This window comes from Mangifera indica, chromosome 3 (genome assembly GCF_011075055.1).
Source record: "Mangifera indica cultivar Alphonso chromosome 3, CATAS_Mindica_2.1, whole genome shotgun sequence".
In the NCBI taxonomy this organism is placed as follows: domain Eukaryota; kingdom Viridiplantae; phylum Streptophyta; class Magnoliopsida; order Sapindales; family Anacardiaceae; genus Mangifera; species Mangifera indica.
This window is the reverse complement of record NC_058139.1, coordinates 4386080-4410195: the sequence shown is the minus strand read 5'-3', so window position 1 is coordinate 4410195 and position 24116 is coordinate 4386080. Positions and strand designations below refer to the sequence as shown.

The 24116-nt window shown below is 33.0% G+C and overlaps 2 protein-coding genes, 1 long non-coding RNA gene and 1 pseudogene across 6 annotated transcripts; all 4 read right to left on the bottom strand.

Annotated features, from left to right (window-relative positions):
- Positions 1-374: 374 nt before the first annotated feature.
- Positions 375-3851, bottom strand: LOC123210481 (nudix hydrolase 8-like). 4 transcript variants are annotated; one of them, XM_044628861.1, is made up of 9 exons: positions 3044-3851; positions 2396-2607; positions 2099-2164; positions 1828-1965; positions 1610-1687; positions 1440-1502; positions 1274-1308; positions 1089-1197; positions 375-966 (listed from the first exon to the last, which is right to left on the bottom strand). In XM_044628861.1, exons 1-9 carry the CDS (start codon positions 3186-3188, stop codon positions 760-762), a joined length of 1053 nt encoding a protein of 350 aa, XP_044484796.1. In that variant the 5' UTR covers positions 3189-3851; the 3' UTR covers positions 375-759. The 4 variants fall into 4 exon arrangements, with proteins under 4 accessions (XP_044484796.1, XP_044484793.1, XP_044484792.1 ...); XM_044628858.1 differs by having other exon boundaries at positions 2099-2161; positions 2396-2679; positions 3044-3849; XM_044628857.1 differs by having other exon boundaries at positions 2396-2679; positions 3044-3846.
- A 2895-nt stretch (positions 3852-6746) lies between these two features.
- LOC123210860 lies at positions 6747-9916 on the bottom strand (annotated as a pseudogene).
- Positions 9917-10203: 287 nt separating this feature from the next.
- Positions 10204-12237, bottom strand: LOC123210007. Its single transcript, XR_006501189.1, has 2 exons — positions 10975-12237; positions 10204-10413 (listed from the first exon to the last, which is right to left on the bottom strand). It is a non-coding gene; the product is annotated as an uncharacterized LOC123210007 (long non-coding RNA).
- A 5615-nt stretch (positions 12238-17852) lies between these two features.
- LOC123210003 (ethylene-responsive transcription factor 5-like) lies at positions 17853-19150 on the bottom strand. The gene has a single exon (XM_044628150.1). It carries the CDS (start codon positions 19011-19013, stop codon positions 18033-18035), a length of 981 nt encoding a protein of 326 aa, XP_044484085.1. The 5' UTR covers positions 19014-19150; the 3' UTR covers positions 17853-18032.
- Between the last annotated feature and the right edge of the window lie 4966 nt (positions 19151-24116).

Sequence of the window (24116 nt, the reverse complement as noted above, 5' to 3'; positions counted from 1 at the left end):
TCATCATACATTAGTATTTAGTTATATGACGAGACTTTTAAACCCAATAATTTTATCAGAAGCTTCTATCTATAGGCGTTTGGTATTGGTGAAGACGAAAAACAGAGATACGGATTTTGTTTATGAGATAGATACATGAACGCATTGATGACCTTCCTAACCTATCTATAATTTCAAATTTACTAAGTCATTACAACTTTTGTAATTGTCTAAAGTTTGAATTTCTTATTTTCCTTGAATACATATTGTAGTTATTGTTTGAGTCATGAACTTCTCTGACTATTACAAATAGGTGCATCCATTTAAATCAATCACATTTTTACAAACTGTTTACAAGGATAACGTTTATCTGTTGAGAGACCAATTAGAACAAATTCATCCAAATAATCCCCATGTAATATATCCCAAAATGGAATATCAACATACAAGTTAATCGTTAAGTCACAGCAAACTACCATCATAGGACAAGGAAGTTCATGAATGTTGTTGTAGTGAATACCAAACAACCCAACCATACTAGATCTAACCATTAGAGTCCAGCTCTTGTGCCTAGTGCATTCACTTCAAGAGAGGAGATGTTTATGGGTAGCAAAAGAAAGAACTCTGCAAAGGTCACACAAATACAATATCCATATTCTGCATAAGAGTACATATTTACAAAAAAAAAAAAAAAAAACTATTTGAAATGCATTGTGCATTCTTTGATGATTGAACTCGACCAAAAAATAAGAAATGCAGAAATTCCCAGCTTCAGTGGCTTCAGTTGCTTGCACAGGTCGAGTCTTGTGCATCAAAGTCATTATAATAGAGGGACGATGTCTGCCTGTCAAATGCAGAAACCAGTTGATGAGGAAATAATCCGCAATATCGCTTCTTCAGCCTGGCTACGCATATATCAGTTATTTTCTTGAACATGCTGTCACCTTGGATGAGCGGCTGCTCCACAAACTCCATTAAGGGCATCCACTGAATGGTCACCAGATATAAATTTGTGACAAACCAATTATATTTGTGCTCAAAAGGTTTTTCTATTTGCATGATCTAATATTCCAAAGCATTCAATATTATTGATTTGAATTTTATATTACCTTGGCTGCCTGAATTTCAAAATCATCAACCTGGATGTCAGCTGATAGGGGAGTTAGCATGCAAACAAAGAACAAATCTGACTTCTCAAAAGCCAAATGATGGGCATGCCTGAAATTCAAAGCACAGAGCACATTTACATTTTTCCAACAAAAAGACTTAAATGCAAATGATTTCAGGTCATTACCTGAATGCTACCACTTCAACAAACTCAGTATCAATCTGTCAAAAAAACTGCAGCTGATTATATCTATACAGAATTAAGATTAAAAATTTTGAAATGTTTTTTATGCAAAATGGCTGTTGATATCAGTAGGCTTAATATATAATACTTAGAGACAAATTAAAAATACCAAGTTTCTTACACCAGTTTCTTCTTTGACTTCTCTTACAGCTCCCTGGTAAATCTCCTCAGACTGATATACCCAATAAATTGTTAGTGAAAAAAAAAAAGGCAAATAAATAGTAATTTCATGTTCTTTGCTAACACCAAAATCCGATAGTCTGAATTCACAGATTGTACCTCATGAATGAAACCAGTTGGTAATTTCCAAAGATCAGCGAATGCTGGATTGCAGTATTTTTCTTGCACTACAAGAACCTGTGTGAATGGCCATGATTAAAACCCTTTATATTCAAACATATGAATTCAGCTATAGAACAAATTGAATCAATTACTCTTTATTCTAAGAGATGGAACATTGTTATTTTTCCCTAATGTAAGAAAATCAAGCAACTTACCTCATTGTTCTGGTTGATGACGAATCCTCCAACCCCAACATGATGAGTAGCATTAGCAGGAAGCATGCAAGGCCCCTCAGGAATCCAGTAGGTTAACATCACATATCCTGGCTCCGCATGGTGGTATTGAAACCCTTCCTGTAACCAAGTTACTTACCTCAGTTTCACAGATACCCGAGTGGTTATCATGGCAATAGGCTCAACATAATTTATTTTAACGGTTAAGTTTACAGAGCTGATTTCAATGAATGATCAAGTAAAGGGAATGTACCTTTACAGCAACTGGAACAAGTTCTGCTCGTTCCAGCGGCAATTTGAGCCAAACTCCCTTCTTCTGCTGCAGTTAGCAAAGGCTGTGAGTATCGAGAATTATTTACAAGGATACTTAAAATCAAGAAAAAGTTATTTTTTTTGAATAGATGAACAATTTTAAAGACATTATAGCGAAAAGAAAGGAATTCTAGGAAGAAATTCTTTTTAGCCATATTGTTTTAAGGCTCCCATCACACACACAAATGATTCAAAAGTATGAATTTGCAGGGGAATGTATCTCTTTTAGAGAATTTACCCTCCTCCTCCAGTGGGTAAGAGAAAAACGAAGGATAGAAGAAAAGGCATCAGGAGTAGCAGGTAACCCCTCTGGATCAACAACAACTCCTTCGTATTCATCGTAAGAAGCTTCGAGTACTCTTGTGTCTCCAGAAAACAGAATTGAACTGGCGCCATATTTTCCATTAATCCGATAAACATAGTCTTCTCCTACGAGTTTTTCTGGGTCACCTGAAGCAATAGCTTTCCTTGTCAAGTATGCATTCTCTGAAATACTCGAAACAAAAACCCTTGGGAAAGCCCCTGATTACAAAAATGAAATAGAAGGGAAAAAAACAGGTCATCGATTTAGTGCAAATTAACGGGATGAGTTAAAAAATAAGTATCTTTGAATGTAAGGAGAAGCTTCTGTCTTCAATATGCATTTTTACTGGTTAATTATGTACTGTTCCAGTATTTTATGAATAGAAAAAGGAGGAAAAAAAAAAAAAGGCTCAAACAGGACAAACACGAAACTGAACATTCTGTAAGTTGACAGTGATAATATGCTGAGAAAATGAGTGAATCTAGCCATATATCTGATTCTTAAGAGTCTGAAACTTCAACTGTTTCCACTGTTTTAATGATCGGAATCAGCACAAAAGAAATAAAATAAGAATCCAATTACCTCTGCAAGAGCACAATCTGGGAGAAAACCTAACATCAACTCCATATCTGAAACTGGAAAAGGCGCTCGAGTAAGGTCTTCTACTGTGAGCTATCCCAGATACAGACTTGGGATCGAATAGTTTCAACTCCATCAGTGACAACATGAAAATCTCAACCACCTTAAAACAAACCAAATCAATCACCACAACTTCACAATCAAGTACTGAGATCAACGTCTTAATTTATTTTGACAAAATCCCAGATAAGTTAACACAAGACTCATCCAAAAAAGAGGGAAAAAAAACGTGATTTTGATTCCATAACACGTAACTTCATACAAGAAAAAGCTTGGGATTCATCGTCATTCGCATTTCGGAACAAACTAGAGTTTTAACGACAACGTAAAAGACTTTTCAATAATTCTGCAAGACGAACGCATCTATTAACAGACAACTCATTTACACCATAATTAAGCTTGTCTTCTTTTCCAATAAAACGAGATTAATGAAACGGGGTATGTTCGCTGATATGTGGGATGAAATAGACGTCGCACGAGTTATGACAAACAATGAAGGAATAATTATGAATATAAGGAAAATCTCCATTTCACTCTCAGCTAAGGGAATCAAACAAGGGTGGCAACTAAAATGTTTAGTGGGTTCCAGAAAACAAAAGTAAAAATAATAATAATAATAATAATGTAATTAAATTTAACAAACAGGACGACAAGACAGAGAGTGATGTAAGTGAATGTCTCTGTAGAAGACTGTAGTTGGAGTTGGAGGCCTCAAAGTGGGTAGAGTGTTTCAGAGGACTTGTTCTTCAACCCGCTGCAAAGAGAGTGATGGCACGCTCTACAAAATGCCATTGGTAGTGTTTATCCCTCTCAACTTGAAATTGCGTGGATAGCATTAAACCACGTGATTTTCAGATATTTGGCCCAGGCTTTTGAGACCTGAGGGAGTGATTTTGTAATAATAATGGATCCACGGCCACCACGTACAACTGAAATTATTATTTTTTTAAACAGAGGATTTCATCCGACCCAATTTAAAATATTATTGATAAAATTAAGTTTAAATTAGATTCAAAAAAATTTAAAACAAATTTGATTGAGTTTGAATTTAAACTCGAATCCAACCCTGATTATTGATCTATAATTACAGTTTTCATAAGATTTTGATACTTCAGCCACAGGCCATTGTCGGGTTTAAAATAAAAGCTGTCGTTCTAAGATAATATTAAATTATTTAATTTGTTTCATTAAAAAAAATGGGTGCTACGGAAATAATGAAATCCACGTGTATAGTGGGCCCATCCCTAACCAGCACTAGTGACACATGACACAGAATATGTCATGATTTATTATTATAAAAAAATTCTTATTTTGCTAACCCTGAATATTTTCAAATTATCAGTTATGTACTGATTTTAAGGAGATATGACACCCTTGACATTTGAAAATTTTTTTAAAATATCAGTTATTTAAAATTTTCAACATTCTTTAAGGTCTGAGAAAAGTAGAAAAGACTTAGTTTTCCTCCATAGCACTGACTATTTATTTCTTGAGTTAGCAATCCTTTTTTCTTCTCATTTTGTAATTTTTTCAATTTAGTTCCTGATTATGTTTGTTCTATTATTTAGATCTTTCATTTCTTTTTCTGTTGTGAGAAATTTGTTTAATATATAAATCGAATTTGAATAGACAATTCATTAATCGTATGATTTCGATTATTGTTATTAAATCTTTTTTAATTTCACCCAAATCCTCTATTTCTCTAATTTCTCCCGCTATAACTAATTGAATTGGGTTTCTTTTAAAAGTTCTTTTATTCTTTCTTTTAGAAGTGGAATGCTTTTAATTACCCATTTGTTTGTTTCTTTTGCCACTTTTGGGAAATTTTTTGTTCTTCCTTCTAAAAGTCTTGGTTTTCCATAATACAGATATAATCTAACTTTAATTAGATATATAAGTGATAATGGTAAAGCCACAAGCACTAAGGCTTTGCAAAATGATAATCATACTTGACAGCTTTTATTTATTCTTAACATAAACGCCTTAATTTGAGCCTACCTCGAAAAGTTGATAAGTATGGCAAATTAACTAATAAAGTATGGCTATGGCAGAATTAGAAAACAGATTATGAACCGAGAAAAGGGTAGTTGCAGGCAAAATATCAATGGGGATTGACTGAAGGTATGAAAAAGATGAGTTAGTCTTCTCAGATATTAATTTGTTAGTGTTTTCAAGAAATTGATAAGTGACCAACCTTGCAACCTCTGCTTGCCTTCTGGCTTCTTCAGCCATAACGTTAGTGTCCCTTAAAGTGTGCTTTTCAGTGAAATTCTTCGATTCTGAAGACTGCAGTGGAGAGTTCACTGTTGAGTTGCCCAAGCAGCCTCGCGCGCTTCCTTACCAAGGGACTTTTGGGTTGTTAATGCAGCCTGACAAGATAGCGAATCGAAGCCGCTCGTTGTTACCTCATCATGATATCTAAGACAAATCTAATTTTAGCAAAAGAGTCGTCAAGTACTGAGAGAAGATCTTGGCTTTACTGACTCCGTTTTTATACACCAGACGCCATGCTCTACCGAGTGGATATCTAACACCAAATTTGATAGGATCAAGCAGAATGTAAGTCAAAATGTTGTATAGCCAAATAACACCAGTCCAGCCCAGCCAATCTTTTCAATTCCTGCAACATCCCACGTTGTCATGCCAGATATTATAGTTGCGGCAACCACAAGAAGTCCAGGTCTTTCATACATTGTTTAGTCTTCTTGTGACAAATGTGACCTACATTGACATAATTAATGTGCCAAATTATTGAGATATGTTAATTATAAAGACAGTTAAGAGTGAGCTCATAGTGGGGTTTGGTTGAAGGTACAGTAAAATTACTTTGTTGACCTACAATTCATTATTAATATTATTTTATTTGGTTTATAAGTAATAAAATATTTTGATAATTTTTTATTATTAAGAATAATGTAACAGATAACATAAAGGATATTCTGATTACTACTTCTATCTTAATATTAATTTTGTTATATTTTTGTTCTTACTTATTAATATTTTAAGAGTAAAGTATATTTTTCAATTGATATAACAAGTAATAAGGATATTTAAGTTTATACCTATCAGTTTTTATCAAATCTAATAATAATTTATAAAAAATAATCTTTAAGATAGTTTGTTTTTGTACTAATCTTTTATTTTTTAAAATAAAATATTATTCGAATCAAATACATCTTATAAAGTTAGCAATGTATAACTATAAGTTGACGTACGTGGCCCAAGTGAGAGATTGTTAGGAAAAAATTTATCTATTTGTTATATTAGACATACATATTAATAATGGTATACATTGTATACTGTCAACATTTTGGGTAATGTCGTTAAACCTTATTTTATTGTGATCAAATATTATAATAAAATTATTGAGATTTAGGTATATCTCATTTACTAATACTTTTTTATACGGGCTTTGTAATTCATAGAAACCATAATTATTAAATTTTATTATTTATGATGTACTCATATAAAATATAATAAACATAGTATAAATATAATGAGATCTCAAAATAAACCTAATTTTATTTGTATCATTATTCACATCTCATTGTCGAGTGATACAAAAAGTGAAAGATTTTTTCTATGATTAAATTCTAAACAGTCAACCACATGATTTTACACCGATGTGAATTTAGGTATGTTTCTATAGATGTTCTTTCTTTATTCATTTGACATAAAATCTTGATTTGGTGGATTCAAATTTGTCTCACCATTATGATTCCTCCAAAAGATCGAAGTTATGAGAGAAGATTTTTGCTTCACTGACTTCATTGTAATACACCACCAGACCCCAAGCGCTACCACTGACTGCACATCGAACACCAAATTTGATGGGATCAAGCAGCATGTAAGTCAAAATGTCGTATAGCCAAATAACACCAGTCCAGTCCCAACCAATCTTTTCAATTCCTGCAACGTCCCATGTTGCCATGGCGGATATTATAGTTGCAGCCTGTCATCAGCAAGCACAGCTGTTTAAAACAAAAGATCAACAGTTACTGAGGCAAGCAATCTATGTGAGACCAATCTTTTAAGAGGATACAGATATATAGAGTATACAAAATTACAGATCTTCCAGTTATATTCAAAATTTTAGTCCAAGCGTTGACGCTCCAACTACTAAGATTTACAAAAAATGTTAATATTCAAACAAAATGGCAACAGTTATAGTCCACTTACAAGCTCATTAATGATGAAAGCAGCAATCAGAAGAAGTCCGGGTCTTTCTGTAAATGACCATCCCCTGGAGCGAGTCACAAATATTAGTGCCTGGCTGATGGTACTAACTTGAAGGTAGACAGTGGATGCTAGCTGTGCACTTAGTTTATCCAGGGCAGCATGATCATATTGCTGCCTGTTCAAATTTTTGACATGGAAATGATTCTAAGATAACAGAGAAAGAAGCAAAAGTTAGTATTTAGTAACTAGAGGTGGGATGAACACCAATAGTATCTTCATAACACAAGGATTGACAAGAAAAGATTAATTAAAATTTCATTTACCAGAAAGAAATCGGTCTCAGATGCTGCCCAGAAGAATACAACAGTCCACCTGGGGCGAGGTAACGTCCTATAACAATACCAGTTGCAAAAATTTCACTGAGCTTCCAACTGTCAGGAATTGGCGAAGGCTTGACCCTGTCTCTTGATATTGTCATAATGGTACCTGTGAACAGTAAATTCATAAATCAAGGAAATACAACCAGTAAGAAGATAGAAATGAAAGTGACGAGGATCGAGAATGAAAAAACGAGGGGGCTTTTAGAAGAAGGGGGAGGTAATTGAGAGAGATGGAAACGGAGAATAATTTTTATGTCATCCAAAAGTTTCCTTTCCCTAAAAACTTAAAAGGGTAATGCACGTACCACCATTAAGGACAGCAATGATTAGTACCATGAAAGGTGGGAAATCAAACTTCCATAAACGAGCAAGCATCATAAATCCCAACTGTTATATAAAACCAGTTGCTAGTGAGAGCTATCGCAGTTATGCAAAGATGATAGATGACTCATCCTATGATTCCAGCAACCAAAGTTTAACATTAATTTAGAAAAACACAAAAGGGAAAGAGTATGCACACCAATTGTGATAGATACTGCATATATCTGGAAAATGGAACGATAACAGTGAGATACTTAAAGATGTAAGGATAAAGAACCTAAATTTATATACTAAAGTCTCTGCTTCCTTCAATCATAAAAAGAGAACTTTCTCTTACAGTGTAATTCTTCATTCCCTGAAAAATAGCACGGCTTGTCAGAACAGCACTAATGATTACACTCAACCCTGGTTCTTAATAAAAACCGTTTGCTGAATTGAAAATATTTTATTTATATAATGTTGGGATACCGCCAATAAGTATCACAAGAAGGTTGTCTATACCAATTCTATATAAAGCGTTTGCTGAATCGCATAAATGACTACGATTTCAATAGCCATCCCAATAGCCATGAAGCAAATGCAGAAGTTTCCAATTGATGTCAAGGCCTGAAATTTAGAATCCAAAAGCATGCCTGCTTAAGATTTCAACTGCTTCTGAGCATTGAGTTCAAAATATTATAAAATTAAAAATAGTTCTAAGATCAACCTGCTGAAAGTGCCCAACATGTGTTGTAGTTTCCAGCAGATGAGCTGCCTTCCTAAAGAAAGTATATACTCCAGTTGCTATGACAACTGCTTCAATTTCACCTTGCTTACATGTTGAGCCAGAGTAAACTCCATCACCAGGACCTTTTGTTACCGGGAGTGACTCTCCAGTACGTGCTGACTGTAAAAGAAAATATATCACTGCAACCCCAGATAGAAATCTAAATTGACTTTCAAGAAGAACTATTCTTACAATCACCTGACATCTTGTGAGATTATTAAACTAAAAATTATAAAATACTAAGACAGCTCTATTTTGCTTACTTTTAGCTCAAAGTCATTACCAATGCCTGACTAATTTGGTTTCGCATATGCATCTTGACAATCATCAACTGGTATCTAGCATATCTAGCAAAGTTCAGGGTACGTTGTAAAGGTCTTTGCATGAATCATGAATCAATACCTGATCAATTTTCAAAGGATCTCCTTCAAACAAACAGGCATCAGCAGGAATTATGTCTCCTAGTTCAATGCTGATAATGTCTCCGCGAACCAACACAGAAGCATCTTCCTTGCTTCAACTTCCATCATGTAAAACCTGAGAAAGACAATCGATTTTTAGGAAGAGGAATAAAAATTTTCCAGGATTAAGGAAACAAAGAAAAAAAGAAAATGATTGATAAATTGCTAGAGAATAATTAAATGAAAAAATGCCTAGAAGCAAACCTTAGCCTTTGGAGCCAGCCTAGCCATTAGCGCTGCAGCGGCATTTCCAGCATTATTTTCCTCTATAAAGCTGATATAGTCTTATAATCAATCAAGAGTAAAATTCTAGAAGTGCAATCAGATTAAGTTCACATTTCCATCATAAAAGAGAAGATATAGTCCTATGGACTTACCCCTCCATGAGCAAGAGTGACGGCCATAATTGCAGCTGCTTCCATTACCCATGACAGAGGATTCCACATACAGCCCAAAAATTTGAGTATTTTACTTTCCTATGGAGCAAATGGTGGTTACAAATTCAAGATAATTGTGAGATATGGCAAAAGAAATTACCTTACAAATAATACCAAGATATAAGCAAGAGAAAAACAGAGAATAAGTCATATGACACCTTTTTCTCTTCCAATTTGTTATACCCAAAAAGCTCTAGTCGTGCTTGAACCTCATCTGAGTTTAGACCCTGTTTTGTACATTTAAGCTTTTCAAAAACTTCCTCAATCAGCATATTTTCCTGCAGAAGCAATTCCTAGATTAGGATAGCGAAAATGCAGATTTGAAACAATTATTTACTTCAACTTAGTTTTGAGACTTGTACCCCAAATTATGTATGGACGACTTCATCAGGAGGCATGTCCATCTAGTCTAGCGGAGTCTATGCAAGAACATTCATATTTTGCCATCAACAATCAGAAAGACTTTCATGTTTCCAACTTTTTTTTTATTCACAAGTTATCACCAGATCAATAGAACTTAAGGATTTAAACAACTTGCATCAAGAATAATATTGACTTCCAGCATTTGGGTTTTTTCTTATTGGGGATCAAATCTTTAGTATAATTATGAGAATAACTCTGCAGCAGGTAGAATAAATATAACAACATGATCAATAATAAGTACGTGCCAAATCAACAGTTCGTTGTTGATAGCTTCAAAAGCAGTAGATGTATTCTCCATTTTAGTTGTCCTGCTTCAACTCCCACCAAGCAGATTAATGTAGATAAGCTGCAGGATAAAACATGATGTTTATCTAATCACCCCCATTATAAACAATTCTTTTTCTTGTAAGAAGAAAAAAAATAGCAGAAACCCAATTTCTTTTTTGATTAATTTTAACGTCCACAGCTATAAGATATATTGAAGGTTCTTGGGTTCCAAATAGTGTAAAATTTGAAATACAATTTCTTTCAAACATTTTCACGTTAAGCAGGGAGATAAAATCGTATCTACCAACTGCCAGATTGCGTATTAATACAAACATTAACAAAAACACCATTAATAATTCAGAAATTCTTGCACTCGCTTTACAAAGCCCGAGTTTGAAACCGGAGCCCTATAAAACCCTGAAATAATTTACTCTCACTAAATTTTTTTTATGGGATACTCTCACTCAATTCAATACCTTTTGAAGAAGATTTTAACATAAAATCATTTTATCACCGGTATGTGTTATTCATCTTTTCAAAAGAAGCTTAGAAATGTGGACAGCCATGATCACCAGTAAACCTACTCAAAGTTATTAGAATGTCAAAAATATAAAATATGAGGAGTTTCTTCAGTATGTACCTGCAGTGTAAGCTCAAACAGGCGGCTCCTTTGCATGAACCCACAAAGGATATTTAGGAAACGCATGGAAAGACTTGGATTCTTGGAATATATAAGCTGCATTGTAAATCCAAACAAAATGGGAAGACACAAGAAAAAGACATGAAGAGAGGGAATGAAGTAAAAGACAAAGGTAGGCTTACACAACTCCGCCGCCGCCAGCATTTACACTGAAAACTGTTCCGCTTCCAAAGCTACTCAGACTTTGTAATGCTTGGAGGTTTTTGAGCTCTTGTTCACTTTGGTCTTTGCACATGCAAGTACCAATACAGGCAGTGGTCTGTACTTCAGTCTTCTTGTTTATCTATTTTTTGCTTATGCCAAAAGTGGCAATCCAACATATATCAAAATATCAACCATCCATACCTTTACATATATAACAAAGATTAAATTTCTCAAGTATGGAAATTCTATCCTATGTTTTATAAATCTATGAAAGTTGGTAAATACTATGAAAAAAATTCATAGTGTTTAATAGAATTTGTTTAAAACTGGGGAAATAATCTTGAAAACACGCCCCATGTAAGAAGTTCATGCGCTACTCAGTTTTAATTAACATGAGAGAGGGACTCTCTGTATCTACTGGCCAGAGATTAAACTTTTGAGTTTAATTCTTGAAGGAGATTGCGCAGATAAATACTAAGCATAGTTGTTAGATTCTTCCTCATTTCTTGCATAGTAATTTGGTAATGTACGATGGAACCAAGGTGTGGATATCGCACCTTTCAATGGAAGAAATCAAATTATATATACATAAATAAAATTTAAAGTCGAGTGAAATTTCCAAAACTTTAACAATGATATGCAATAAAGGATTCTCGACCCCTTGATTTGCCAAATTTCCAAGCTCTTCCTTACCAGTAATTTGCCCTCCAACCTGTATCCATTAGAAGAGATATTGGGCTTCAGAGCCCCCATTAGAGGGTGGGTAGTTGAGTCAGCAGCCCAATCACGACTCAAGTCAAAGTCTAACTTCAACATATTCTTCTAATTCGCACGTGCAATTCACTCAAAGAGCACCCGCTACATTCAAACTTGACTTACTTGACTGCACGCTGAAAGATAAATAAATCTCTGAAATCTCCAACTTATTTGAATCAAACTAGTCCTCAAACTACTTGAAAATGCATCATTCACCCCTAAATGTTTACATCTTCACCGACACACACCCACCCTGCAAAGCAGCTCCTACCTTCCCGCTCCTAAAGCAGCACGGCCGTGGCTTTAGCCTTGAATTTAGTTACTTATTTTGTTTATTCATGTGTTAATTTTGAAATTATTTATCAATATGCTATGAGAGTGAGGGAAAGTAAAAGTCAACCGTTCGATTAAAATTAAGTTTGTATTGACATTTTTGCCCTTCATATATCAAACCCCGATGGATGTTTTCTGATTTTGACAATTGGTAATGTGACGACAATAATTGCTATCCCATCAACTTTGAAGAAAGTTTACGTGTCATTATCAGAAAACAGAAGGAGAATTTTCCCAGCTCGGCAAGTAACATGGATGGAGATTTGAGGATTAACAATAGCCAAGTATACAGAGTTTTAGTGTTCAATTGAAAGTCAAACATTCATGAGATTATATGAAAGTTTCAGGTTGGTCAAACTCCAAATGTGCCTATTTGTTTTATTTGTCCATGCATATTATATTTTAAATAATACCAAATTAATTAAAACTTTATAATATATTATTTTATCTAAATTTGATGGACTTGAAAATTTTTTGATCTAATACTATTTGTTTATAAATTAAAAAAACAAAATAAATATATGAATTTTACGATAATAGAGATAAGTAAGTTAATTCAACACCGTTATGACTATTAAATAAGTAGAGAATTTTGTTTAATCTAATTCTATTGTAGGGTAATTGGGTAGGTTAACTTAACACTGTCATGAACACTAAGCAAATATAAAAATGTGTTCAATCCAAGTCCAACTCTATTGTGAGGGCAATTTGTTAATGAGACTTTGATCATCTATTCAGAGATTTAATAAGTAATTTCAAAATGAAGTTATAAAAAAAAATTGACATTTTCTTTCGCCGGTCAATCATAAGAATTCGAGCTATTTAGAGTTTTTGAAATTTTTATTTGGAATATTCCTAAAGACCATATAATTATAGTAAAATTAAATTTAGCCATAATATTATAAATAATTAAACGTGAAACCAATTTTGAGTCTATTAGTTTTCTAAAGTTATCATATGATTGAGTGTTATTTTATTTTTAATTTAATATCATCTAATAATATATTAATACATTATTTAAATACACAATTAACAATTAGATGCTTAAAACTGATTAAACAAAGTTTTATTAATAGTTTAATTACCAAGACTATGTCTCCTTCTCAAAAAATAAAAAGAACAATGTATCAATCATTTCCTTGAACATTAATTAATTATATCTTCATTTGAATTTTATTATATTAAAAGGATAATTTTATTTGAAAATATTAAACTATCACATTTTTTTATCAAAAAAAATTGAATTTTATTTTATTTTATTAAAAATATTAAACTCTTAAATTTTTTTATTAAAGAAATCAAGATTTCAATTTTTTTTTTATAAAATTGACTAATCTCTTATACCATCCTTATCAAATAACAAACATATGATCAATTAAATTAAATTAATTTAGATTTTGAATTTATCAAATCGTCTATCAAAACCAATTAGACAAACTAAAAAAATTATAATCGAGTAAAAAATCTTTAAGACCGAAGAAACTTATGCATCAATGGATCTCGAAAAATTACTGTGGCATTTAAATATTTAATTATTTAGTTTTAATTTAGCAAATAAACAGTTAAATAGATTTACTAATTTATCAGTTTAATTACATTGAAATTTCTATTTAAGGATGGAACATAACGGTCCACTCCTTCCGTCTTCTGTTTATCTTTTTACCTATGCCTTGGCCGTTTCCTTACAAAAACACACGCCGTGGTGACCACGTCTCTATTGCTGCAAGTGACAACCATGGTAGAAGAAAAAGTCAAATAGAAGTAGAAAATTATGCAAATCGACAAATAATCAGGCGATTACTTGGTCAATCAGGGAAACCTAATTTGTTTGGTTTTGGTGACTTTGACTTATCTGCAGGCTACAAATATTAATATATTATTCATTTATTTCCAGAAATCAAGGCTGATGTTATATTTTGTTCAGAATAATCTTATTATAGAATATATATTTATGTTAACGGCGCTCTAGAAACAGTAATATCCATGACCTTCTTATCTCTTTCTGTTCTCAGATTTCAAGGCATTGAGATAAGTCTTTATCTTCATTGGGTCCGTCTTGAAATTCAATGATTCCTTGCATACCTCCTCATACATTGTATTCAGATAAGAGTTTTGGATCTATGAATATCCGCCGTATAATTAAATTATTGGCCAGTACATATCATATTTTTCAAACATTATCTAATAAATGATAAAATTTTATGTCAGAATTACGATTGCTATAGATCATGATCAAAGTTTGAGTCTTCGCTCCCGTTGCTAGTTTCGCCGTGCACACACAGTGAGGATACTCCTAGTTATTCCAAAATTGATAAATCCGGTCAAAGCTGCAAGGGCTAGCAATGCAGGATAAAAAAACTAAAGAACAAAACCAAAAAAATGACGTGTCGAAACGTTGACTATGACTATTAAAGAAGGGGAAAAATACAGGCCAAGACAAATAGTACTACTCTCCGCTTAATTTATCAGTTTTGTATAAAGGCCAGAGGACTTGTTCACACCCAAATTATACCTTTGTTTTTTCACAATTTTATTTTTTAATTTTAAAAATTCTAAATATTTATTTATAGAAAATTAAAAGTATTTTTAATCTCTTAAATTTTTTTCCCTCTCAAATCCTAAAGATTAAAAGTTTTATTTTTAAATCAAGTTTTAAAAAATAAGGTTTCTCCCCTAAAATTTAGTTTTCAATCTCCGATGATAAAGAGCATATGATGTCTCACCATATTTTAAAGGTCTCTTTCTCCTCCTTTAGAATTTTAACTGACGAAAATTTTTTTTTCGTTTTCTTATACAAAATTTTCGTTTATCCGAGTTCTAAAAGAAGAGAGAGAGATCGTTAGAGCATGATAATGCATCGGAGACTCTTTATCATTAGCGATAACGCCGGAGATTAAAAACTAAATTTTAAAGGAGGATTTGTCATTTTTAAAACTTGACTTAAAAGAAAACTTTTAGTTTTTAAGGTTTAAAAAAATAAAATAAAATAAAATAAAATTTGAATTTATTTTTAATATTATAGATAAAATAAAGATTTTATTGTTAAAATTAATACAATTAATATTTTATATACGTGCATTTAATATTTTTAAAATTAAAAAATAAAAATTTAAAAACATATTTTAAATAGAAATAAGTCCTTTGACCTTCTAAAAATATTTAAAAAATGAGTACATATTAAAATCTATAATTTGAAGACTCTGAAAATCTATAATGACTGAGGGGTTACTGAAATACAAACTAAACTTTATTTATATATTTTTGAAAATATTGTATTTCACGGTTTTGATATTGGAAACATATGGTTTATATAAAAAATCACATAAACCAGAAGTACAAAAGCGTGAATGATTAATTATTCAAAATTAATTTATATATTATTTTTAATATTTATTTAAATAATTTATTGATTTAACTACTGATTTGGTTTAATTAAATGACTCTTTTATTAAATTGATGTCTAATTTAACCCTAAAAATATTGTTTAGTACATCAAATTAAATGACTCTTTGAATGGAAGACTTCTACCTACGTGCATTTTTCCATTTATAAAAAAAATTTATTTAATTTAAACAAATTAATTATATCCAGAGACCAAGGGACTACTACGTTTTTTGTATCTATATAATTTAATTATTTTGAAGCAAAAATTACGTATAAATAATGATAAACCACCAGTTTCTACTTCTTCTGATGGCAAAATAACATAGATTTGCATTAGCATTTGATTTTTAATCGAACAAACGTCTGTGACTAAGGAATGAAACATCCTAATAATGCATGATTTTCAGATGATTGTTAATCAAACGGTGGAACGTTTGTCGGTTGACTAAGTCAAGAATTGAGTCAATCTTTACTGTACTGGAGGAGCAAGTACCTAACCCACTAGGTCTTTGGGCTCTCCGGTCCCCAGAAGTCACATCACGTCGTCGTAATATTAACTATTCTTCAGCACTTCGTCAGAATTGATCAGATGGAAGACTTTTCTCGAAGAGAAGGCCAAATGACTTCATTCCATCCAAGCTGCAATGAAATCTTGAAGGGGTTCTCTCCCAAATTTTTAAAATTTAAATATTTATTTATGGACAAAATTTTGGTAAAAAAATTCAATTAGAGTTCAAAACAAAAGTTTTGAAATTTTTATTATTTATAATATTATGGTTAAATTTAATTTTACTATAATTGTAGGGTTTTTAAGAATATTCTAAATAAAAATTTCAAAAACTCTAAATAATTCGAATTCTAAGTTCATTATTAATTTTAATATAATTTTTTAACATAATTTTATTTATAAATAAGTATTTAAGTTTTCAAAAATTGAAAGAGATTACTTTAAAATTTCATTATATCTTAGATAAAAACAAGTTTTTTGGCTATTGAAGAATCGTAAGGGATTGCATATACATCATATACAATCAAGTAATGTTATATATATATATATATAAATGATAAGGGAAAGCTCTTTGGACAACTAACTCATCTTCATGAAAGTGAAGATCAATTTTGATATATTGAGCGAGTATGAAAGACAAAATCGGTTATATGATAGTAGACTAATCGTTACGTAGCAACAATGGAGAAAAATGAAAGGGGATACCAAACCCACCCAAAAAATAATAAAACCATTAAACATTAATAATAATATAATCAAAGATATGATACTCAAATTTTGTATTAGATCAAAACACTTATTTTTTAACACTCCATAAAATCAAAGGTTGTGACACAGAGAGCAAGAATCATGGTAGAAGCAACATAGCAAATCCACGGTATAGCGATGTGAGACAAATACAAGATAATGGGTTGTTTAGTAACTTTTGAAATGTCTAGCTTAAGTGAGTGACAGGAGTTTAATTAAAACATTTTTAATACAAAAGCAACAAGAAGAAAGAAAGAACCAATGAACTGCGTTAAATGTAAAGAAGACAATAATTTTTTACGGTTGCGTATTCACTATAATGGCCAACGACGGCTGTAGATGGTGGCAACTGGCAGAAGAGAATGCCTGAGTTGGTGGTAGGGGCGCCGTGTGGGAAGAAAACAACGACGATAAAGTAGCGTCGATGGTAGGCAACTTTAACGACAACGCCAAACAAAAAGAGGAGGATTGGCAAATCAGGAGATGAAGTGCTGGAGCTGGTGGCAGCCGCAGCAACAGTGGTGGAGGTCGAATCAAGACGAGAGGAACGATAGAGAATGAACACCGGCAGAGAAGGAGAGGGACTAATTATCGGTGCAGAGATTAGGGCAAATTACAACAAACAACAGCAACAAATCGTGCCAGGGAAGGCAACACGATTGGGGCTGTCTTGGCAGTTTCATAAGAGATAGCAGCAGTTTCGACGGGAATCGGCGACACGGTGAGCACAATCGATAGACAAAAGCAACGACAGTAGCGGAACGTCGGGCTAAAGGGCTTTGTTGTGGCCTGAAAATGGACTAGTGAAGTGGGTGAGGCTGTGAGATTTCAAACTTATGGGGAGGCCAATGTAACAAAAAAATGATAAAACTCTGATTACAGGGTTTAAATCGCTAGTTTTTAGAATTGAGAGACATTCGCGGATTTGAAGCTCTGATAGCATGAATGGTTGTGAATGATTGTATGCAACTTTTATTGATCATCAATTCATCATACAGATCCTAAGTCCTATAAAAGAAACGTGAATTACATCTACTGGATTAAAATCTCATAAAGAAAAATATGAAATTATTTAGCATATACATTCTCTCGAAAAATTTCACGCCATACAGTAACTGTAACTCCATCAGAGAACCATTAACTGCTGATAGCCCAACGGCGGGTGAGGCGATAAGGGCGACAATAAAGGAACGTTGAAGATTCCTTTCACATCACTCTCCGACTCCATATCCCACAATGCTAAGAAGCTCGACGGCGTCCATGGCGCATCCTTAACCGTCTCTACACTTTCCGTTTTCACTACCTTCACTTGCCTCTTCTCTTCTTCCTCATTTTCAACTGCTCTTTTCCGCTTTGTCTCACACGCGCTAGCCTCTACGCGCGAGTCGTACTTACTAGCCTCGGCTCCCGAGTAGCACTCGCCGGCTTCCAGTGGAAAGTTGAGGATGGCTTTTGAGCCGCGTAGCTTGAACGCCGCTCTATCGTAGGCTCTGGCGGCTTTAATGGCAGTGTCAAAAGTCCCTAACCAGACACGTGATCCTCTCCGGTTAGGATCCCGGATCTCCGCCGCGTACTTTCCCCATGGCCTCCGTCGAACGCCTCTGTAATGCTGTGTTTCCGCCACAACTTCTGAACTCATCTGTTTGGGCTGTGTATCTTGGTTAGAAAAGTCGAGCCACTCGGTTTTTTTGGGGAGTGAGATTTGTAGAGAGGGTTTTCTAGTGGCTTGAGATGATGAATTCCGAGAAACGTTTGGCTTGGATTCGAATTGGGAGCCATAAATATTCGTTTGAAATTGAGGTTTGATGTCAAACACAAAGGAATCGTCAGCCGATTGAGAGATCTTCGGCGAAACAAGATTGATGATTTGAGGTTTGGTTTCAAATTCACAGAAAGGGGAGGTGTTGAAGTAGCTATTCGAGGAATCAGAGCTAGAAGCTTGTGAGCTCAAACAAGAATCCGACACAGAAGTCGAAACTTGAGATTTAGCTTGGTTTATCCACTGACCTGCACAAAAATTCGAATTAAATCCGGCCATAGGAGAATTTTCATCAAACAGTTGTCGCTCGATGAACTCAAGCGCAGATATTTCATTAGGCGTGGCCATAGAAACTGAGGAAGCTAACGGTTTAGGAGAGCTTTAGATCTAAAAAGTTTGAATGTGGAAGTGGAAGATTTTGAATATGGAGAAGGAGAATGGGCACGTTTATATAGAATGGATATTGTTAATGTCAATCCCGACTTTTTCCGACGGAGCATTTAATATTAAAGGAGGGAACGCGTGTCATGTCAACCGTTGGATCAAGTTGCATATGAGGTCAAAGAATGCGTAGGAGGGCTCTGGTACACTACTTTTTTATGCATTATTGTATTGTATTATTTCATTGTCTTGTTTGCTTGTATTTTGGTGTTTGTGATTGGAAGCTGGTTCCATAAAGTGAACGTTTGGATAGACTATTAAAAAGGTGAATTGGTTGAAAAAAGTGAAGAGAAAGCTACGCAATTTGCATATGAGTTATAGATTTGGTCTTACCTTTTGACAAGGCACCTGCTTCTTTCTTGTGAAAAACGAACCAAGACTTGATCAAGAAACATTTGATAATCCTTTTTTTATCAACAAGTCTCTTTATCTTTTTACCTGGCTTTCAAATTAATACTCCTGGAATGATTTACGATAGATTTCGTGCCTTGAAAGTCAAAAATAACTAATATTTTTCTTTATTATTATTTTTTTTTGGGTAATGGTATAGTCCAATTTACAATATAATATGCTTGGAATAAATATTAATCTAGTAAAATTCAAAAAGCCAAATGCCTAACGTGTTCATTTCTTTTGCCTGAATCAACGTTCTTAACTTTTGGAATCCAGGGTTCATCCATCTTTTTTTCCGGGTTGAATTTTATTTATCTGAAATATCTTTATACCATCTTCATTAGTATTTAGGCATTACAACTGTGCATCTGTTAACCTCGCCCTTCTCCAATTGTGTTGTATTTGTACCATTGTTAAGCTGCAGAGGAAGCATTTCTTTTGATTCATTGCTTGACCAAGTATGAACCAGAACTTTTCTTTTAGCTTGTGGCTTGGGAATCCATAATTTAGTAGAAGTTGGTGATTTAGTTAAATTTGATTTGATGTTATAATAAAGACCGATTAATATATTTATAAAGTGGGAAGCAGTCAATTGTAGCAGTTGAACTGCTGGTTCTATCTCTCTATTCTTTAACCAATCTCAACCCTAATCACATTCATTATTGGAGAATGATTTGAAAAACAACTAAAGTATCTTTGTCATGTTTCAAAAAGCAATTTACATTGAAATTGAAAATTCAACCAAGTTCAAGAATTTGCCGTGCGTTAAATGGTGAAAATATCATATTGTATACCTTTTGACAATGCTCCAAAACACGGAAGCCTTGAAAACTTATGGTGACAATGAATTATTGAATTAGCTGTGTTATGCGGCAATTGGTGATTGTTCTGTTAACTATACACACATATATAGAATAAATATGTCAATATAGAAACATGCATTTTTTTTTTAACTATATTTCATGGCTTGACTATTTCATCAATTATCTTTAGTTCTCTTTCTCAACTGTAATAGGTGCATAAAACAAAGTTTTAATTTCCAAAATCTGCAGTCGATATGCATCATGTTTTACAGTAGAATTTTTCCCCGCTTCTAGTTCTGGGAAAGACAAAAAGAAACATGTTGATTGCTTAGGAATATTTCATCTTCTAGATTGTGTCTAAAGAAAGAAGACTCCATTGCCAGAAGGAGACTTTCTTGGGTGGCAACGAAGATAATATTAATGCCTTTCAAACTTGGATTTGTGTTTTTTATTGTTATATAGATTATTCAGATCTCCTGTGGTTGACTGCAATTAAAGTTAACATGTTATTTTTAATTATTTTTCTTCATACAATGGGAGGTGTAAGGTGCAATTTCAATGTCAACCAAATTGTGAAATGTCAATTCAACTGTTGTGTGATAAACGATAACTCTGACTGGCTCCGTTTACATGTATCAATTTCAACCAAAAATAAAAATTATACCATTGAATCTTTAGTTGATGTTGAATCCTAAACCTATCTTAATTGATGCAAATTATTTTTTCGGTATGTTTAAAACTTTTTTGATGAATCTAATTGAGCAAACCTTTTTTATCAGTTGACTCAAATGCACAGCGTAATTTTAGATTGAAATCTTTGTTCCAAACATCATATAAATAAGGCAAAGGACTTCTGTGGTTTGTCAAATTGACAAGCTCAACGCTCACAAAAGTTGTGTCATGACTGGAGCTTCAACTTCGACTGTTAGTCCTGATGATATATTATTGTAACTTCAGACTCAATTCCAGGAGTTCAATACCTACTAAGACAACAGATACGTTCTATGCTTAACAATTTTGTAGTCTTGGAATCTCCTGAAACATCATCTTTAAACATTGTATGTTTTAGAGTATTCCTGAACTCAGAAACTAATTATGCATTCATGATTTTTGGGGAAACACTGTTAAGGCTGACTTTAGGGCTTGCTATTGTGGGAGCAATTGTGTTTTGATTTCCTCATAGTACAAGAAGGATCATGGATTTCACAAACAGAATTTTCTTTCTTGGAGACCCTTGATTGTTAGACAATTTTAATCATCAAGGGATAGCAGCTTTCTTTTGCTTTAGAAGCTGTTTCTCCCCAAAGATTGGCATTCCTAATAACTCCGTGCCAAAACCGCAGAGGCAGTCTGTCTATAATATCCACATGCCTTTTTCTGAATTTGAAAGGACCTGGAAAAAGAGGGGAAGACGGTTGAGTCTTCCCGTCTTTTGTTCAGTTTTCAAATCTCTGAACTTTTGAAGTCTTGTTTTTTATTGTTCCCCAACTTCAACGTCTGACGTCTGCTATACAGTATCTTCTCTAACCCTTGATCATAATATTGTTTTATACTGTTCAATTCTTAGATTTTTATATATGTCACAAATTCCTTCAGTGGATCATCCATCGTTCACATTTCTTTGTTATTGATTTGACATGTTCATTTTCTAGTCATAATTGAAGAAGATCATGAATTTTAAGCATCCTTTAGAGGCTGTGAATTAAAGGTTCAACTTCTGATACTTGAAGGGCTCTATCTGGAAGAGTGGAAGTGCCATTGATGATATGGTCAATCCTTAGTGATGTGTGCTAATTAATATATAGAGAAGATCTTGTACAACATATACATGATTTAGATATCTTCCAATGATAGAGAAGGCCTGAGTAATTTGTATGTCAGATTCTTATTGGAGGTAGTAAAAATCTTCAGGATTGATGCGGCATTGTTTTTAGCTTTAGCTTTCACTTATCATCTCATGCTGAAACTCATTATCTTTTTGTAACATAGGTGTTAGGCTATTTTCTGCTTCAAGAAAGTTGGTTGATCAGCTGCATTAACCTATTCTTTGGTGTGCACAATGATCTGTCGAGATCTTCTTTATTTTGCAGTTTCCTGTCATCTTTGTCTTTCTGAAATAGCTGAAACACTGAAACTGAGCAACTCTGAAGGTTGGAGATTTCTTTGAGAGAGAAATCTTGGGAATACTGAACTTAAAAGACTTCGGTTCGGTGTGAGGATAAGTAGGTCAGTTCCAGTGATTATGGATGCTTGAACTCTTGTATTAAAATGGGCCACAATTCATCATACAAGTCCGTCAGGATTGGGGCAAGCCAGAACTATTGATCCAACCCAATATGAGACCGGCTCTTTATTAGTTTTTGCATCAATGTGTAGTTTGTCACCGCTCACGTTGTAACATATTAGAGTATATTCAACTATTGTTGGTTTTTTTTTTTTGTCAAAAAAACTTATTTTTAGATTTTTTCTTTTTTAAATTTTAAAAACTTTTTCATCTATTTATGATTTTATTAATTTTAAGATTTTATTTTATTTTTTAAAAAACTAATAATTTTTTCCTAGAAATTTTTTTCATTTTTTGACGATTTTTTTTTCTTTTAATGATCACTCTTTCTCGATCTCTCTATATAATTGATTGTCTAAAAATTAAGAAGATGAAGCATTTAAAAGTTTTATCGAGATTAGATGGTGTTTTATCTTTTTCGATAAATTAATTTTATCTTTTTAATTTTTAAATTTATATTTTTTTATATACAAAGTTTCTCCATTTACCGTCGCTTGGAGTAACTCCGCGAAACTATTTCCAGTTACGTTGCTATCTTGGATAAGTAACCTTTTAACTTGCCAGATCAGCATCCGGCGCACACAATTTCAAGTATGAGTTTGTAGATTCGCCTCATAACATATCCTTTTGAAATAGTGGTCAAATGTTACGGATGGCTCTTTATAATTTGATCTTTTTAATAATTATTATTTAAGCCTGCTAAAGCAGAGGAATTTTGTTCAACATTCAATTATGAAACTATTGACTCAGACATTGCTTCACGTAGAAAACAAGAAAACAAGCTACAATGCAGCCTCTTATTTTAACACGTGCACTATTCATTATTTTATTTTACTTTTTCTTGTCCTTTTGGTGGAAAAATTTATCCAGGTCTAGCATTGCGGTACACTGCACGTGTTGGCGGTTGTCACGTGTGACGGTAAGTCGACAAGCAGTTAGCGAGGAGCCAGGAGATTCAAAGTCAAAGTCATATTTGACCAGGTTGGTCAAGTTTTACTGACGTGTCTGTTAATTACGAGAATATGATAAAAGGCAAAAATCTTATTCCCGTTTAAATATGGTTAAACCTACCAATAGTTTCTAACTTCTAAAAATTTAAATATATATTTATAAAATATTTTTTTATTAAAAATTTTAAATAAAATTATTATATAATAAAAATTTTTAAAAAATTAAATTTTTATCATTTTTTTTGTTTAATTTAAAAATCTCATTATTCTCTTATCTCTCTCCCCAAAATTTTTCTTTAAAATTTAAAAGATAATAATTTTTTTCTTAAAATTTTTTTCCTTTAATTCAGTTATGTAGTCTTTGATAATCAATCGTTCTCTCTCCCTCTTGACCTCTCTCAATCAACAAAAATTGTTTAAAAATCTAAACGAAACTCATTGATCATTATTCAAAAATAGATTAGAAGAGAGAGATAAGACAGAAAGAAAGATAGTCGATGATCGAAAACGATAAATCCTTATCAAAAAAGAGAGAAAAAACCTTAATACCAAAATTGTCAACTCTGAAACTTTGTATTGG

Bases quoted from the DNA above. Each gene is read 5' to 3' on its own strand.
- LOC123210481 (XM_044628857.1), bottom strand. From the start codon at position 3,188: ATGTTGTCACTGATGGAGTTGAAACTATTCGATCCCAAGTCTGTATCT. The intron at 2,680-3,043 runs GTAATTGGATTC...TTTTGTAATCAG, and splicing joins CAGATTGTGCTCTTGCAGAG to GGGCTTTCCCAAGGGTTTTT. The intron at 1,966-2,098 runs GTACATTCCCTT...ACTTGGTTACAG, and splicing joins TTGTTCCAGTTGCTGTAAAG to GAAGGGTTTCAATACCACCA.
- LOC123210003 (XM_044628150.1), bottom strand. From the start codon at position 19,013: ATGGCCACGCCTAATGAAATATCTGCGCTTGAGTTCATCGAGCGACAA.